The 17,700-nt window shown below is 45.4% G+C and overlaps 1 protein-coding gene across 4 annotated transcripts in view; it reads right to left on the bottom strand.

Annotated features, from left to right (window-relative positions):
* Positions 1-766: 766 nt before the first annotated feature.
* Positions 767-17,700, bottom strand: part of SEMA5B (semaphorin 5B) — a 260,702-nt gene continuing 243,768 nt past the window's right edge. The window contains exons 24-26 of one of the 4 annotated variants that reach the window (XM_084523002.1): positions 7,936-8,031; positions 7,365-7,434; positions 6,767-6,900 (exon numbers count right to left, since the gene is read on the bottom strand). In XM_084523002.1, coding sequence (XP_084379128.1) covers positions 6,893-6,900; positions 7,365-7,434; positions 7,936-8,031 — 174 coding nt within the window. In that variant the 3' untranslated portion in view covers positions 6,767-6,892. Of the gene's footprint in view, positions 6,901-7,364; positions 7,435-7,709; positions 8,032-17,700 lie in introns of those variants that run through there. The other 3 variants (XM_084523005.1, XM_084523004.1, XM_084523003.1) reach the window with 3 other exon arrangements.

Genomic DNA, 17,700 nt, shown 5'->3' with positions numbered 1-17,700 from the left:
TTAATGGCCTGCATTGAAAAGAAATTCCTGTGTGCACACTTGAGATCATGAAAACACCCAAATGATAGCTTATGATTTAGTAGGATTAAAGTATTATGTATGCAGGTGTAGCACGTTTCAGGTTATTAGTAATCCAATCTATTTTTTATGACATTATGGTGTAATTTTCTGTATAAAACTTCAATATAAGTCTCGAGCTGTATCGGAACATAAACTAAAATGTTCCTGACTCTGTCACTTCCCATGGTCTTTACTTTGATTAACAAGCGCAACAAGAGCCATAACGCTCCTCAGCGCGAGGCTGCCACCATCCTTCAATCACAGCGCGCCCCTCCGCCAGTCACAGCTTTCACAGTGTGATGTGAGGACGAGGAGAGGCCGCGGTCCCGTGGCACCAGCCCACACCCAGCCACCCGCAGCCCCTCGCCCGCCGTGCTGTGTCCCCGCAGCCCTCCTGCCCCCGGTCTGGGGCAGGGCAGCGCCTCGTCCTGTGGCACCGTGCTGGGATTCGGCACCCCGCGTTGCAGAGAGATGTGGGCTCGCCTCGCCAGGCACCTTGTGCGGCAGTAGGAGCTTTGAGATGCACCGACAGCTGGCTGTGGGGCTGCAGTAAGCCTCGTGTTGGAGGGGAGCTGGCTTGGGTAACTGAATTTAGCACCTCCCGTGACACAATTTGGTGGCTTCTTGGTCTTCAGTCGTGACAAACACAACCCGGACCTGCTCTGCCAATGCCCCGCCGGGACGGAGGGGAAATAACTCACAAGCCTGCAGGTTGTTCTGTTTTATTTCTGAATTATTCTTTACATTGTACAATATATAAAAATACAGAGTACCCCAAAAAAATTCACAGTGTCTAAAGGCAGTGATTACAGTCTAGGTCACCTTTATACTAAAGTACCATCGAGTTCAATTGCATAGGAAGGGTGATGTGCCTTCACAACAGAGTCCAGCCACACGCTCCAGGTTTTGCTGTTTTGGGACAAGCCTTCCCACAGCGGCTTCCCCTGCACCCGAGGCCCAGCACCACCTCATCACGCTCCCACCCCGACCGCGAGCTCAGCCCCATCGCTTCGGGGCCACCCGCGCCGCGTCCTCCCTAAATCCTCCCCCCGTGGGAGCTCTCCCCGTTCACCGCGGCGCTTTCAGGGCCCCGCGCGCTCGGATGTTATCTGAGGGGCTGAGTGCGGGTACAAAGCGCGCTGCGGTGCAGCTGGCTGGCTTCCAGTGCTTGACGTGTTGGTACCGAAAGCGTTTCGCTGCAGTTGCTGATGGCCCGGCCACGCTGACCTCTGCCTGACTCCGTGGCACCCGCTCATGCTTTGCGCTGTCAGGTTTGTTTAAAAACGGCTCGTGGGTGGGAATGCCAGAAAGCCAAACACCGCGCTCCTATCACGGACCCATCGCCAATAGCAGGGGTGAATTTGCAGCTGAGGCTGGAGGCAGAACAGGAAAAAAGAAATGGCCCAAAGAAGGAATTTGGGGGCAGAACGGCTGAGGCTGAATAACCCCCAAGGACCTCCATGCTCAGAGGGTGTTTTTTAATTATTAATTTTAATTTTAATTTTCTTTTGTCCAATTTGTAGGCTCTGGCAATCAGCCAGCATCAAAACCTGTGGGCTTGCTCGCCTACCCCAAACCTGCTCTTGAAGCCTTCTCAAGTCTTCTCCCAACAGGCTTACAGGGAAGACTCCCCTGTACAAATCTGGTCCTTGCTCTGAATGGCATTAAGAAGACCTGTTGAGGAAAAAAAAGCACCAAACCCAGCTTCCTGGTGCTTCTCTGCTGTGCCAGATGGCTCCAAGGGGCGCCGTGCCGTGAGCACAGCCAGCTCACAGGAGCAACGGGGTGAGGAACGGCTGCGGAGCCATGGCCAGCAGCGCTGGAAGCACCGGGTGCCTGCCTCTGCACGCTGTGTCTTTTTTGGACCCCTCAGAAAACCCAAAGCCATTGGTTTTGAGGGTTTTCTCAACCCTAAGCTCTGCACTGAAACCTCCTTGTGTCACTATAAGGCAAGGCTTGTAATGCTGATCAATAACTCAGAAAGTAATTGCTAACTTCTTTAACGTGGAAGATGACATTTTTTCCAGTTCCAGTAGGTTATGTGTTTTACTCTAATGGTACAATATTTGTTACTCCTACTTGCTATTTTAATTTTCTTTGCACAATTACTCCCTACTCATAATTACAAAAACAACAGAGTGATACACATGAGAGATCCAGGAGGCTTATTCAGAAAATATAAGCAGTAGCAAGAATCTTTCACTTAGGCATTCTGAACCAGAATGATTTAGGGGAGAATCAGCACTTCTAACTAGAAAAATCAATTTTCTTTTCAATTAAAAAATTATATCTCATTTACCTCAAAAGCGTATCTTGTTAAACCTAACGGAAAGGACAGTAGATTTTTATGTGTTTTTTTCCTTCGGTTTGTCCCTGTGGAATTGGAATACCAGCACTGCCTTTCTTAGTCTAAGTTCCCTCTGCAGGCGTTTTGCTATATATATATATATACTATATATATATATAGTGTGTATATATTATAAATATATACTGTATCTATCCACCGATAGATGTATACACTATTACAAAAAAAGAGCAAGTTGTTACACAAACTTTACATTTATATTTTATATATATATATATATAAAACTCTCCCCACACTACATTTGGTACAAAGAATAAATCAATCTTGGCGGACAGCAATTTCCTCTCCAGGTGGGCTCAACATCAGATTAACACTGGAGGCGTCAAATTGTCTGCATCAGACGTGGACTCCGCTCCTACCCTCTGCTGATTTCAGAGAAAGCTCTCTCTTTTCTGAAAGTAAGGCATTAGGGACAGTGGTGTAACACACTGCACATTCTTCTCCTATGGTAGCTGCACAGCTCGTGTATTTAAGAGCAGCCAGGGCTCACATGCTCAAAACTCAATCACAGCTCTAGGGCAGCAGCATCTCCTGTGCTGGTTTGTCTCTGAGCGAGCTGCACGAGTTATTTCTGGTGGGTGAGGGCTGCCTGGGCTGGTGAAGCCCGATCGTGACCACACACGATATGGCCTGGATAACAGCGGGATGCACACCCCTTCTGCAGAGAGGAACACGGCCACTTGCACGGAGAAGGAATGGCTCCATTAAAGATGTTTCAATGAAACATTTGCCATAAGATTTCCATCGTGTTTCTCTGACTATATAGCTGATGCCTGGCCCAAGGGTTTGCACAGAAGCAGTGTCTCCAGAGCAACTCTGTGACTGCCCAGGGTCCCCCTTCTCTTTCTTAGAAGTGGAAGAAAAAAGCTACTTTTACAGCAAGCTGAGTCCTCTGGGAAGCAATGCTCCTGATCTAAATGCATTTCCAGTGCACTTCAAACTGGACTTAGGAACAGGAAATCTTAGCAAGTTCAGCACCCAGGAGCAATTCAATCTGCTAGAGACATTACAGACCTGATGATCAGACTGCTGCATTACCTGGACTGCAGGAACATCGCTGAGCACGGTGCCGTTAACCTGCCGTGCATTAGAGGCTCATAAAAATGCAGCCCTCATATCCCATTAACACTGTCCTTAAGGAACTGCGCTCTCGCAAACATTAATTGAGTAATAAGTGCTCTGATTTCTCTCTTTCTCACTCTCTTCTGAATTCTACTTTCTGCTCGAATGGAGTCGACAGACCCTCACTGTGATTGCCAATTACATGACAAGGGCTGCATCCATTTGGATGGCTGGTAAGAAGGAATGTCTTGATGAGACTATAACCACATGCACCACCCTAAAGCATCTGCCCTCCAATAGCCTACGGAACAGCCACCTTCTGAGCACAATGGCAGTAATGACCCATCTTGGTGAGCTGAGCATTTAAATAACTTCAGCTGCTACATTGCACTTTCTTTGGAAAAAAGTATCAGTTTAAATCATGTTATTCTGCGAGGCCGAAAATGGAAAAATGTTTAAGGAGCAAAGAAAAAAAGGGGGTGAAATTAGAAAATGAAAAAAAAAAAGAGCAAGATTTGACCTGCTCACATCCCCCAAACTCCAGCTGCAATCCTGCCACGCGCATGGTGACTGCAGAATCACAGAATCATCTAGGTTGGTGCAAGGCACTGGCTGAGAGGGCAGCTTGGAGGTGGCTTTAGCTTTATGATAGTACAACTAGCATGATCTCAGGAGCCCATGTTTTCTTCTGACTCCCCTAAATTAAAGCTGGGAAATCCCAGCCTGCTGGTCTACGTAATCACGTTCAACCCCTCGGCTACGTGCTTGTTAGGATGGCTTCAAGTCAGGATTCCCAGTGTTTCGGGGGGCATCAGGCAATCCAGCAAGACTGGGATGAATTTTTCATGGAACAAAGGCATTGCTCCTCAAAATGTTTTTTTTTTGTTTGTTTGTTTGTTTGTTTGTTTGTTTTTCCAGAGCCCACCTGCAGGAGCTGGAGGCTGCTTTTGGTGCTGGGGTGCTGTGCTGGCCAGTCTGCTTCCCTGCTGCCACTCTCGCCTCGACACTCTTGCCCAGTCACTGAAGACAAAGCTTCAAGGCTGCATCAGCTTCAAATCTGACTGTGCTGCTTTAAGGGCACCGCTCTCTTTCTTTGTTCCCTCTCTTTCACCTGGTGAAACCGGAGCAGAAGCAGGATGAGCTGCTAAATTAGAAGAACAGCTGCTGGAAATGACGGGCACCACTGAGCCTAAGGCATCCTTGTGGCAGTACTAATGACCCCACTTTATTACCAATATCCCTACAGCCTTCAATCACTGCAAACTGAAGTCGAAGAAAGTAATTTAAAAATGGAAGGCTACTTTATTTTTGCCTTCTGGTCACACAACCGTAACAAAGGCTTACAAAGCCACGTTGGCTTTTCCTCGCAGGAAAAGCAATATACTTGTCACGAGCAACACAGCCTTTCCTCATTCCCTACCGGCTCCCTACGTGGAAGAGCTGAGCACGCGGCCCAGGCCGGCCCTCCAAACAAGCAACTGCACAGGAACAGCACTGAGACACTACCGAAGTGCTGGCTTATGGCAAAACCTGAAATAAAGCAAAGACAGAGAACGGCTGGGAGCACGGCCGAGCCGATGGCCAGGCGGGGGCATGGCGATCGGTCGGGTAAGATGCAGACAACAAATCCAAGCTCGGGACCACGTGGAGCTCATGCGTGTTTCAGGGCGTACTTTTATCTCATGCTCGGTATTGCGACATTCTAAAATCCTTAGCATCAGGAGTTCATTATAAATATTTAGAAACACTGAATGATAACAGTGGTGGACTTGTTCACGTTGCTAACACATTTGATGTAATTGTACATTAAGCACCAGCAATAAGTTTCCTTTTTGCCAAACAATTATGTCAGACAAACATCTGGCTGCAGACAACACGGCTTCTGCATCAAACTAATACAGTTCTTATAGACACAGTCACACACATACACAAAATTACATTTCAAGGCTGGATATACTGTTTAATAATGCTACCGCCCCAATTTACTTCAATAGCTGCAGCAGCATTTACTCGTTGGGTTGGTTTTGTTCAGAAAAATTAAGGAAATATTGGCAAACAATGCACATTACTCAGCTGTGTTACTATTTCATAGAGTACTGACTGGAAGACGCTATAAGAATGTGCAGCAGACTTTCTGGGTCACATCAGACTATGGAAACATTCCTTACAAAAATACCCTCCTCCTGCAAAGTCGGAATTATTCGCTCTTTGAAAGTAAATGAACTAAAAACCAACAACAAAACAAGAGTAAAAATTAGCCCAAAGCATGGTGATTTCCCACAAGAAGAGCATGGCCTCTAAAGTTGTCTTTCCTGGCAGACACAATCAGGATCAAAGCTAGAACAAAAAGAGTTAACACTGTCTCAGAAACAACATAAAAGAAAGAAAGAAAAAAAGCCCATGGCTCTTGTGCGGCAATCATCACATATTTTTTTCCAGTGATATAAACATCTTTGTTTGTTAGGCACTCTAAGTTCATGTCTCCGATGTTATTCCAACATTTACTTTTCTCAGTGTCTCACTGCCTGTATAATTTCCTTTTAATTAAGACTGGAAACATTCTGGAAAGCTTCTTTGGGTAATGCACGTTGTTTGTGTGTTGTTTCTCATCAGCTGAATTGCATATTACCAAAGAAGGCTGCAGAGATTATTTCCTGTAGTATGAAAAGATTCTGTTGAACATACAGGGAACAATGCCCTAGGAAGTTACTTTTTTTTTTTTTCATAATCATAAAAAAATCAAAAATAAAAAAGGAAAAGGGAAAGAAAACGTTCTTCAAGTTGTTGGCACGATGGAGTCCCGCTTGGCCTGTTCCATGAGCCGCGTGTCTTCCAGTGCACCATTGCTACCCTGTCTCAGGAAGGATGCTCCTCACCGGACAGACACCCCTGCCCCAGGAGGCCACCACCTCTTGCACTGCCGCGGGGCGGCCATTGAGCACGGCACACAGCCAGCTCCTCGGCATCGTCGGCCTTGGACAGCAACGCCGACCTTCCAGCCATGAACAGTCGCAGTAGTAAGAGCCATCTCCAACCAAATAGCCGCAAAAGCTCTGCGTAACGGTCCATATGTATTTTTGTCCTTGTAGGGAGATGTGCTGTTTACAAGAAATACAATTAACCAAATGGGAAAAAAAAAAAAAAGACCCTACTGTACAATATTTACATCTAGAGGCTGGGCCAGTATTTGGTCCACAAAATCAATTAAAAAAAAATTCATATAGGAAGTGATCCTGTCCTGTAGGCTCTGTCCATCATCAGCTGTTGGTAAAGGTCCTTCCAGGGGAGGCCTCAGGCCTGTAGTCATATTTATTCAGTGTACTGGGATAGTAGGTCGTCGTGTACACGTTGGTTTGCTGCAACGGGTAGAAGTTGGTCCTGTCATCTGGTATCAGATTGTTCTTGTTAAGTGTCTGTAAAAGAGAAGAGGCAATGACAGGCATGGCAGAGGTCACACACGACATCATTACTCGTTTCTACCTGCAGACACCTCCCTCTCAGCTGCCTTCTCCAGCAGGGTCCCCGCTGCAGCCACCACCGCCTTCCCTCCGGCTGGGAGAGTGAGCCGGTACTTGGTGCTCGCGCGGGGGCCAGTCTGCGGGGACCACAGCTCCTGCCAGGTCTCCTCACGGGGACCTGTGCTCAGCTACTGCTAGGGCCAGAAGCCAGAGCCTTCTCCAGAGACCCGGAGTCTCCTGGCAGATGGCGTGTCTGAACGTCAATGTCGCACAAAGCCATGCTGGGCCTACACAGAGCTGTTAATGGTAGCGCTCGATCTAATCCCTTCCAAAACGCTGGTGGTACAGCCTGCGGCTCCCTCGCAAAGCAGTTGCCAAAAGGCAGCTTTTTCTCTTTGGAAGAGCAGGTGTGCATTTACCTGATCTCCATCTCCATTGGTAGATATCCAGGTTTGGACCCCCCGATATTAAGTGTGTCACTTCTGTAAGCTACAGTATAAGTAACAAATCATGGTCACTTTTGGAAAAAACTAAAATAACTTAAAAAAATTTAACAACCACGTAACAATTGTTGTCAACAGCAACATAAAAATGAGAACCACAAATGCCCCTTTTACCATAAAAAATTAAAAATGGGGCTTTTCTCCCTCCCCTCTTCCCCCCTTCTTCATTTTTTTGCACAAATTACTATTACTTTTCCCACCAGCAACCAGAGGTCCCCCTCCCCCAGATTAAAAACCATTCCTATGCCAGCTGTTACCTACGCACAAGGATAAAATTATGTTTTGGAAGATGCAATAATTTTACAAAGTTTTCTTCTTCATCTTTATAGTCATCTGGTTTCTACAAATTTGGGTGGGGAACATTTCTAATAGCTTTTTTTTTTTTCTTCAACTAACCCCTGGCTTCAATTTCTTATACGCGTCTCCGGCCTACAACGCTCCTCCGTGCACCTTTAACGTTTGTCATGCTGTATGGTAGGGAACTCACTCCTTGGATCTGAGGGTCAACACAAGGTTTGTTTGCTACAGCATCCTCGTGATCAGGGCACAGCACATTTAAGGAGGGGTTGAGCGTCTCCCCGGTCTGGAGCAGAGAGATGGAGAAGTCTCATGAGGCCTGGGCCTAATGGCTGTTCTGCCGCCTCCTGGTGCTTCTGCAGAAACCACTTCACCTCAGCGCCATTGAGGTAAAGGGCTCTCACCCAACCCAGCTCAGGGCAACATGAGAATTAATTAATTAACTAATGCTCAAACCCAAGAAACACCCAGCCCCGTGAGCTTTACTCCTTTTGGTAGCTCACAGAATGGCTTCCCACAGCCTCAAGCACATCACACAGGGTGACGGCCAACCCGTCTGACTCCAGCCACCTAAACTTCAGGCATCAGGGCTCCGTCAGCAAGAGGGGGAGAGGCCTCCCTCCTGCGTGAGGGCACTTGTAGAAAAAAATTGCCTTTTTGGGGAGCCCCTATCCCCATGTCGTGGTGGCAGGGGGTGATCAGCCCTCAGCAGGTGCCTGGCTGTTGGCGGGCTGCAGTTAGGGGAGCCCGGGGCAGGGCCATGACCACTTCAGTGACCAGAGCTATCACGAGGCTCCAAAACAAGGCCACAGGCAATACATTTATGTCCCAATTTCTATGTAATTGAATAACTTTACTGCATGGGGAGGGGGAGAGGAGGAGGAAGAAAAGAAGATACTTTCTTCTAGTCCAAAAGCAGACTCATGGCTACAGCTACCCTAGTAGCTGTGCCTCCCGGTTTCATAAAGATGTTAGGAGGAGAGGCTTTCCTGTGGCAAAATACCCTGGAAAAGAAATCTCCCAATTGCTGAATTACTCTTTTTTTTGGAACTGGGCATTATGTGAAACACTTTGTACATGAAAACAGGAGGAGACCCAGCCTCCTCCTGGTCTGACTTAGATCTTTCCCTGCCTGGACTCTCTAAAATGAGTTCACAGCACATCGCTTGTAGGAGCTGAAGAGAGAATTTGTACAGGCATGCTCAAAATGACAAATAATTCCAAGGAACAAGAATTTGTGCCCTTCAATAAGAAAGGAAGAAGAGAAATGTCATGCTTTGCTCGCAGTCACCCGAAGAAATATTAAAATGGTGCAGGCAACAGTCTGCTGCTTTGTGCTGGAGGCTGGCAAACAAGGAAGTCAGGTTCAGTTCTCCGCTGCTTTCTATGCTTCCTTGGGAAATTCAATTAACTTCTCTGTGCTTCAGTGTCTCCTGACCCAGCTTGATAAAAATGATTGAGATCGCCGCTAAAAACGCACTTTGCCAGGTACTGTCACTGAGTATTTGGGGAACTGCTCTCCGGCAAACAAACACAGGTGTTCATCCCTGCTGTATGCAGCAAATGCAATTTCCTATCAGCATCTCTAGCTCAGGATGCCCACTACAGGCAGCATAACCCCATGGCCATGGGCTGCCCCAGCAGGAGGAATAGGCTGATCCCCACTGCTGCGCTCCCCAGGTGCTCCTGATGGCAGCCCAGCATCCTGAACGTGTCTGTGTCACCTTTCAGCACAGTTCAGATTCAAGGCATGCCAGGAGTACAGCCTCTGAAATTTGGTGGCATTGAAATCCTGACCTGCATTGGCTCAGGACCATCTTGATCTGAGGGCAAAACCCTCAGGACTCTACGTTTTTCAATTGGAAAAATCTGTATGAGTTTCAACAAGTCCCCCCAGTGTTTAAAACCAGCCCCTGACAAAAGACTTAGCATTTAATTAACACAAATCACATAATTTTTTTCTCGTCTTACTTTCATATAACATTTAATTAGGAAAAAAACCCACAACTGTTCCTTTGCTCTTTTTGTTGTTTTGATGGAGGGCTTATATCTTAGGGAAATACCTTATGAAAATGGTTTAACGGAATTTATAATGCAATTAGCCGCAAGGAATTTATCTCTGGAAAAACTGCGAAGGCAGTACAGTCCTAAATCAGCATGATCAATGCGGACTGCCTTCACGTTTCCCCACACAAACTTATTGTCTGTCTCATTTTAATAAATAGGTGATTAGGTTCCTTGGCACTAGAAATTGCTTGATATTTTGAAGACGGGAAATTAGGCAGCCGTGAATTTTAGTGATGTACACACACACACCGAGGCATGCTCTGTGTGAGAAGAGACGTGCAGATCCATCTCCCTGGGTGGGCTCCCGTGCCATCTCACTGAGAGCTTTAACCCTTGCTCTTGTCTGGCTCCTCTTCACTGTGACTGTGCAGAGAAGGCCACCGACTTTCCCTTTGGATGATATTCCCCCAATGCTATATGGGTTACACCATCAAGGTCAGAGCCCCCCGGCAACCCGGGGGATGAAATTGTGGGGATGAAAACAGCCTGCAGCACCCACGGGTGTTCCCACTGATACTTGTCAGTCCCGATGGGACAGGCCAAGAGCCATCACCACCTCCCACGAGCCAACCTGAAAAACAAACCCAGAACCAACCTTTGCTCTCAACCCAACTCCTACGAGGTCTTCTTCTCCTCAGCCACTTTCGAGCCAAGTCCCCAGTATCACAGAGACCAAGAAGTGGCTCCTGAAGGCAGTGCCCAGTAAATCCTCTGAGAAGGGACGATACTGTGTCGCTTTTGTAGGGATTTATCTACGGTTGCTAAAACTAAGATGACTAAAGCATTGCAGCGAGCACTGGAGCTCAGCTGTCCTCAGCTGAGGTTTCAGAGAAGGAAGAGAGACTTGCCTTTGCTGCCTGGGCCCTTCTGCCACACCATCCTGCACCCTCCAGGGCAATGTTTCAGTCTGAGCACCCACCAGACCCTACTGATGGCATTTTTCCCAATGCTCATCCTGTATTTTCCACCTCTTGCTGTCTGCTTTTCCCCCCATAACGAGCACTAATGCCTCCCCTTGCCAGCAGCTCCAACCTCTTGGTACTAGCTGCTGAGCACGCAGGATCAAAAAAGACAAAAAGCCCGACTGACTTCTGCTGAAACACCACTTGGTGCAGAATCTCTGTGCCATGCGTAGCTGTATTTTAAACACTGATGGAAATGGAGTTCAGGCTCTCTTTTCAGTTCCATCCTCCCTTGAGAAGAAAGAAGCTTCTGGTAGTTGTGAAAACAAAATATTCCCCATGCAAAATTGAGACCATAACCCGAGCTACTGTCAAAACTCGTGTGATGTGGTTAGAAAAAAGTGCTCCATTCAGAGAATAACTGGAAACTCAACATGCATCAATCACATATTTTTTCTTGCTTTCTTCCTTTCTGTATGAGCCATGCCATCCTAGCATATTTGATATCATTCATATTTTTCTGGTCTATTCACTGCTAACCTCAATTCAGGATCTTTAAGCAGAAGGTACGCCACCAGCATGTACTAACAGCTCCATGTGGATCACTCAGAAGCAGGAACAACTTCAACTTCTCTCTTTAAAAGACACTTTATTATGTTGCATTGGCATATGACTAACAGAGAATAAAAATTTCTCTGACCTGGGAACTCTGCTTTGTCGAACGGGGATGTTTTCAGATGAACTAAGATGGATGTGGCTTAAGAGGATGCAAAACAGCAGCAGCTTTCTACATTACGTGTGATCTGTCAGCTAATCAAAAGGTCTGGTCTTACTGCCAGCAAATTACACGCTTATGCCAAGCACAACAGAATACCGAGTATTTACAGAAATACGTATACAATTAGTTATCACTCTTGCTATTATATTAGCAATTAGAACTGAAACAATCTGAGGGGAAAGTTTACTGATATCCCCTCGCGTGTTAGTCTTTCCCTGGAACTCATACAGGAGGCAAAATACCGACATACACGCACAGGCTGTTTCTCCCAAGGTAAAGACAAGCATCAGATGTCTTTATTGGGTCATATGCATACATTTAATTTAGCTCAGCTTTTACCATTGATATTTTTAGCCTAAGTCATCATTCAGATTTTCCATTTGTTGCTTTTCCTCCAGCAAAGCCTTGCCGCTACTCCCCCAAATTCTGCCTCTGCTCCAAATCATGAAGTCATACTCCACTGACCTACTTGCTTACATTCTCCCAGATGTATCAAAACATCTTCATGTGGAACAGTATGGGACTCTCAGTGCTACTCCCATCCTACAGCTGCATGTACAAGCTGTATAAACATTTCTTACACACATAAACAGATCAAATGTTTCAATTTTCAATAAGCCATCATGAAAATTTCAAAACTTGACTTAGAAAAGGGATGTAGATCTCTCCACCCCCAATTGAAAGGAATCCCCTGTCATTTTCAACAAGCTGAAGTGAAAAGGATGCTTCAAAAAGCCTATGATACACACACAGCCGATATCAAAATAAGGGCCACAAAGTAAACACAGTTCCCACAGGGTGACAGGCAATGACACGATCTCCTCAGTCCTATCCAGCAGACCTCAGTATTCTCATGGTGCTCCAGGTCTTGTTTTCTGTTTCGGGGTGTTGTGGGTGAAACGTCAGTGAGTTTCCCAAGAGTTTTGTAGGTTAATCTTCACCAACTACACAGCACATCTGTCCCTGCAAAGTCAGTGGAGCAACAATTTCCTCCAGCTCAATGGTTCCCCAACTGTCTTTCACCAAGTGTTATTCAGTTCTTCCCCTTCCCACCCATGACACTTTCCTCTTTGAAAAGGTAAAAAGAAAGAAAAAGTTTGGTCACCTTCCTGGTCAGCTTCAAACCACCCCATCTAGCTTTTAGTTGGAAGTTTCCATCTGGCAAGTGTGTTTGTAATGTTGAACACCCCAGTGTACTACAGAGAGAAAAACCTCCCCTTTTCCTTCCTCACCGAGTGAGCACAGGAACTGAGGAAGAAAGGGTCATAACTCCCACCACTAACCCTGGTCATCCACAGTAGACAGAGACCAAGGTCTGAAATAAAGGTCTGGGTACCAAACAGCACCTTTGTAGTCAGGCCGTTCTGCTTGGCAATACACAAACCGAGCCCATGTGCATCCTGCATTCTGCATCTGCAGAAATCGGGGACAGAATTCCCACCGAACTCATTTGCACAATTAGAAGCGAAGTAGTGTTTCCAATTTCCCTTGGAACGGCATGCAGCACACATCCTGTAGCAACAGTCGGATGGCCAACACTCTCCCCCATCCCCCCGGAAAACGGACGCTTCAGGGAATTGTGCAATGATGTAATGCATCCGAGATCCAACATTCAGTTTCTTTTGTGTTTCTTTTAAAGTCATTTGTTTCTCGCAGTGAAATCAGATTGAGCAAAATGCCTTTTCGATACAGATCAGCTGTTTTATGGAGCTAGCCGTGCCTTCTTGTTAAAGGAAGTTACTTTTTGTGTTCTAGGAACATTAGCCAAATGAATTAGGGTTGGAGAAATAAATTAATATTAAGAAACATTTTCCACAGCTTGTACATCTCTGGAAGCACGAAGACAGAGATCTCAGAATTATAATTAACCAGTAAATTTGGAAATAATTAGCATAATAATTACATTTCAACAAAATAAACCATATAACTAAAAGAGTCTGTTTTGGCAAAATTTAACACCAGGAAAATAAATGACATCTGGCCCACCCACATGCTCCCTTTCTTCTGATCAACCGGATGCCACAACACTGCTGTGCCTCTCAAGCTATGCATTACAAACAGCGCTGGAAAGACAAAGCTGCCAGAAAGACCTTATGAGACCCATGTATTTGCTGCAAGCTACAAGTGCCTTATAAGTCTTTAGTAATTCTTCCTTCTGATCTTCCTTAAAAATTTGCTTAGTGCCTTACGCTAAACAAACTGTCTTACCTGATGCTTTTACAAAATCTCTTGAGCCCTGCCTAAGCTGAAGTCAAAGGTAGCATTGGCCAAGGTTTATTCATGGAGTTTTTCCAATGAATTCAATAAGGCTATTTGCAGGATTTACAGTAGTAAATCTGTGCGGTGTAGATGTACAGATGAAGAACCTATTTTCTGTAAAAGAAGGTATTTTCTCTTGAAAAGAGATATAAAAAAATCCCACTGAGACACTAAACTTATGATTGCATGTTCTTTGGGATGGAAGCTTACCATATTCTTAGACTGGAAATTCTTTGTTCACTGTTATTGGTAAATAAATTAAACAGCCCCCAAATGACGGCAGCATCTGTGGATGTGCTCAGGTTGACAATGGAACTAACATTCAATTATAAGAAAATGAATAGCTACAGTTTTCTATAGCTGTTTGAAAATAGCTATTTTATCCTCATTCTTGGGAGGGAGTGCGGTTATATTACTGCTGTTTTAAACTTTTTAAAACCTTCAGAGCTGGCAACATAAAGGACCATTGTCAGAAAGATGCTTTGGCACATCTCTGGCTTTAAGCACATGAGTAAGATGACAAAACAAACTGCATGTAATAATCAGGCAAACTAAAGTGCATCCCTGCTTGGAGCTAGATCCACTTTTTTTTCTGAATGGGGAACCGAAGTCCAAAGAGTCGATGGAAGTCTTCCCACTGGCAAGTGCAGGTGTCTGGTGTAAAGCGTGTTATTTATCCCTGGCTTGCCAGTAATTTGGTGGTGGTGACACCCATGACGTGGCACCCAGACACAAAAGAGGAATTCAGGGCTGCCCTGCGCTGCTTGCCAATATAGCTGGTGCACCGGGTATAGCAGACATGATCTCAGCTGTGTGGGACGGTGTAATCTGTCTCCTTGCTGTCCTGCTGTGCCTCGGTGCCTGTTCCTCCCCCTTCCTGGGTCCCTGACACACAACAGCATCACTACAGAGGCTTAGCACTTGAGCTACACACCTGCCCTTGGGCATGCTATGGGACTCTAACTCACCAGAGGTATGATCAAAGCCTTCTAAGTTTAACAGTTCACACCTACAGCAACCAGGTTTCAGCTGATGGCAACTAGCAAGGTGGCGGTGGCCAGCTGCAGGTCTGTCCGGGGCAGGCAGCTGGCACTGGAGCAAGCAGCCCTGAGCTTTCAGATGGCCTCCGAGCCACTTCTGGTGGTAAATTACAAACATAACTCATGCAGAGCTGTGCCAGCCCACAGGGCTACATTTAGCCAGAGAATTGCAAAGGTGTAACTGCAGTGGTGAAAAGAAAAGGAAAAAAAAAAAAAAAGACGTAGTAAAAATAGAAATAGAAGTAAAAACTGGGCCTAATTTGCCATCTGCTAACTCTGTTTCGTCCCTTATAGTCTTACTGCTTTCCAAGTGTCTCCCACCCTCTAAATAGCTGCTTTTTGATTATTTTCCTCACGATTGCTTTGTTTTCTCCCCATGCAGCAGCTTACCTTGTTATTTCCTCTCTACACTTACAACCTCTCCAGGTCATTTTCCATTATTTCTATACCAAAGGCTGTTTTTTTGACACACCTCCCAGTTTAATATCTTCTGCTAGTTTAATTAACACACTGATTGTACCCTCTCCAAGCTCGTTAATGAAGATATTAAATAAAGCCAAACCTTGCATTTCTGCTTGCAGTGCCCTGAACAGCTCCTCCCCATAGCCCCATATGTTCCCATTAACAGTTGCCCGATGTTTACAGTCCATTAGCCAGGTTTCAGTCTCTGCAGCAGCCTTCCTGTCCAAGCCAATTTGTACTTACATGTCACAAGATTATTTCAGACACCAACACCACACTCTTTTCTTTAAGTGTATGGACCAGTGAAGCTACATTTTTAACCAGCTGAGAATCTGCCCTTATGCAGCTCAGTCTAGTGCTTTCCTTTCATCCACTAAGGCTGAAACTCTGTGCAAAAAGTGATCATGTTTGATTTCTTCCTCCTTAGCATTACGGTCCAGACTCGGCTGTCAGTTCCACCCAAGCACCTTTCATTTCATCAGAGTATGTAAGATGTTGCCTCTCCAACATTAATTCGGGTTTCAGATATTAACACTGACACAGATTTGTTTCAATGAGTTCCCATTGCTGTAACTGAAAGCACAGTTGAGTCAATCCCATTTGTTTCTCCTGGTTTCACTCTCTGGTATGGTCCTGACTCTGCCAAATTTTAAAGACCATCCGGGGTTTAACATCTCATTGATATGCTTTGTTGAATAGGGAATGTCACGGCATACTTTATTGATTGTGCATGTATGCTTACAGATATTTTCTCTTAACCCCCAATCCAAGTGGTGTTTCCCACACAGTTACTGGAGCTACTTGTGTGACTTTAGTGCATTGGACTTGGGTAGCTTAACAGTGACTCAATTAGCTGGGAGGAAATTGGCCTGCTTTCTCATGAACGCTTTTGTGTTACCTTTGCATTTCATGGCAATGAGGGTTTGCCCAAGATCCAATATCCAAGATATTTATAAAGGTAATTGGAGTTGTTCATTAGCTGGTTCTCACAGACTCTGGGATACGGTCCATCTAGATTCCTTCATCCGTAGATTTTCAGTTCTTTCCTTTATTCACATGCTTTGTGCCAAATCTCAGGACAACATTAGAGCTGACTTAATGAGGATTCCTCCTGACTACGGGGGAACGCAGGCAGAGCTGCGCCTGCTCACCCTACGCCAAACCTGTTGTGCATATATAAATGATGCTCTGGGGGAAGGTGGCAATGGCTGTACTGCTGCTGCAGCCTGTGCTGTGGCAGCAACCAGACATCCTGAGCAGCCCCGATGATGCTCTCAGTTGCTTTTTAGGACAGGGCTGTCATGGTTCAGGAAAAAACAAAGCTCGGGAATTTCAGCAGCACTCCCTCAGAGTTGCCACGCAAGATCTGGACATCGAGATCTGGTTCTGAAAACCGACACAGCTATTTTGTACGTATGCAGCTCCATTTCTGTACAATTCTACTTAAGAATCCATTATTTGCTAGTGGAACTATTCCAGGTGAATAGTGAGGCAGCTCTCCTCCAAGTGTACCACTAAGTTTATATTTTCGTTTATTTACTGTTTGTCCAATATTTTCCTCTGCCTTTACTTTAGCTCACTGCCTCCATGGCTCCCTTTAAGCTCTTCTACAAATACATAATTAATTCTTCCTGCATATCTCGGAAGCACTGAGGATTTCCCAGTTTGACTGTTGTGCATACCGGTGCCAGACAGAGCTTTGTGGAGACAAGGAGAGAAGAACCACTTTAAGCACCTGGAACAAGGGAGAACCATTAATTTTTAGCAAATGGGACTAGGGTATATTTGAAATATTCCTATTCTGGCCAGTAGAGGGAAGTCATGTAAGTACACAGCCATCACTGCAGTGTGGTTTTGCTATTCCCATTCCTGCACTTCATTTAATTCTCCTTCCAGCATAGGTGGGTGGGTGGGGGAAATACAAATCAACCCCTGAGAAATTAGGAAAGGTAAGAATTGCAAGAAAAAAAAAATAGTAGTATCCATTATTAGATCAATTAGTGTAGCTGGAAAAATTGGATGAACTTTTGAACACGCCTGTCCAGATCTGAAATTGAAGCTCATATGCTCAAAAAGCTGCCAGCTTTTTCCAGCTGCTCCTTGATCCAATAAATAAATAAATAAATAAATAAAACTTGTCTACCTAAAAACCTGTCTTGTTTGTGTCCACAGACCATCACAGCTGCAGTAACACAACCCCAAAGAAAGGCGGTACCAGCATCTGTGATGACTAGCCTAGGCTGTAGATCCACCCACGATGTGGATTCCCACCTCCAGGTCAGTAACAGCAGCCCTACAAAGTAATAAAGGGTTTTCATCAAGAGTGGATGGAGGGGCAAACAATTTCCTTTGGGGGATCATTGTCAGCAGCTGCTTAGCATCCCAAAGAGCGCAAAAGCAAGGGAACGTTCAGACTTGAACTGGCAGTTTCCTCTGTTCCTAAATAA

The sequence above is a fragment of the Aythya ferina genome (assembly GCF_964211825.1).
Source record: "Aythya ferina genome assembly, chromosome: 6".
Taxonomy (NCBI): domain Eukaryota; kingdom Metazoa; phylum Chordata; class Aves; order Anseriformes; family Anatidae; genus Aythya; species Aythya ferina.
This window is presented reverse-complemented; position numbering and strand designations above follow the sequence as displayed.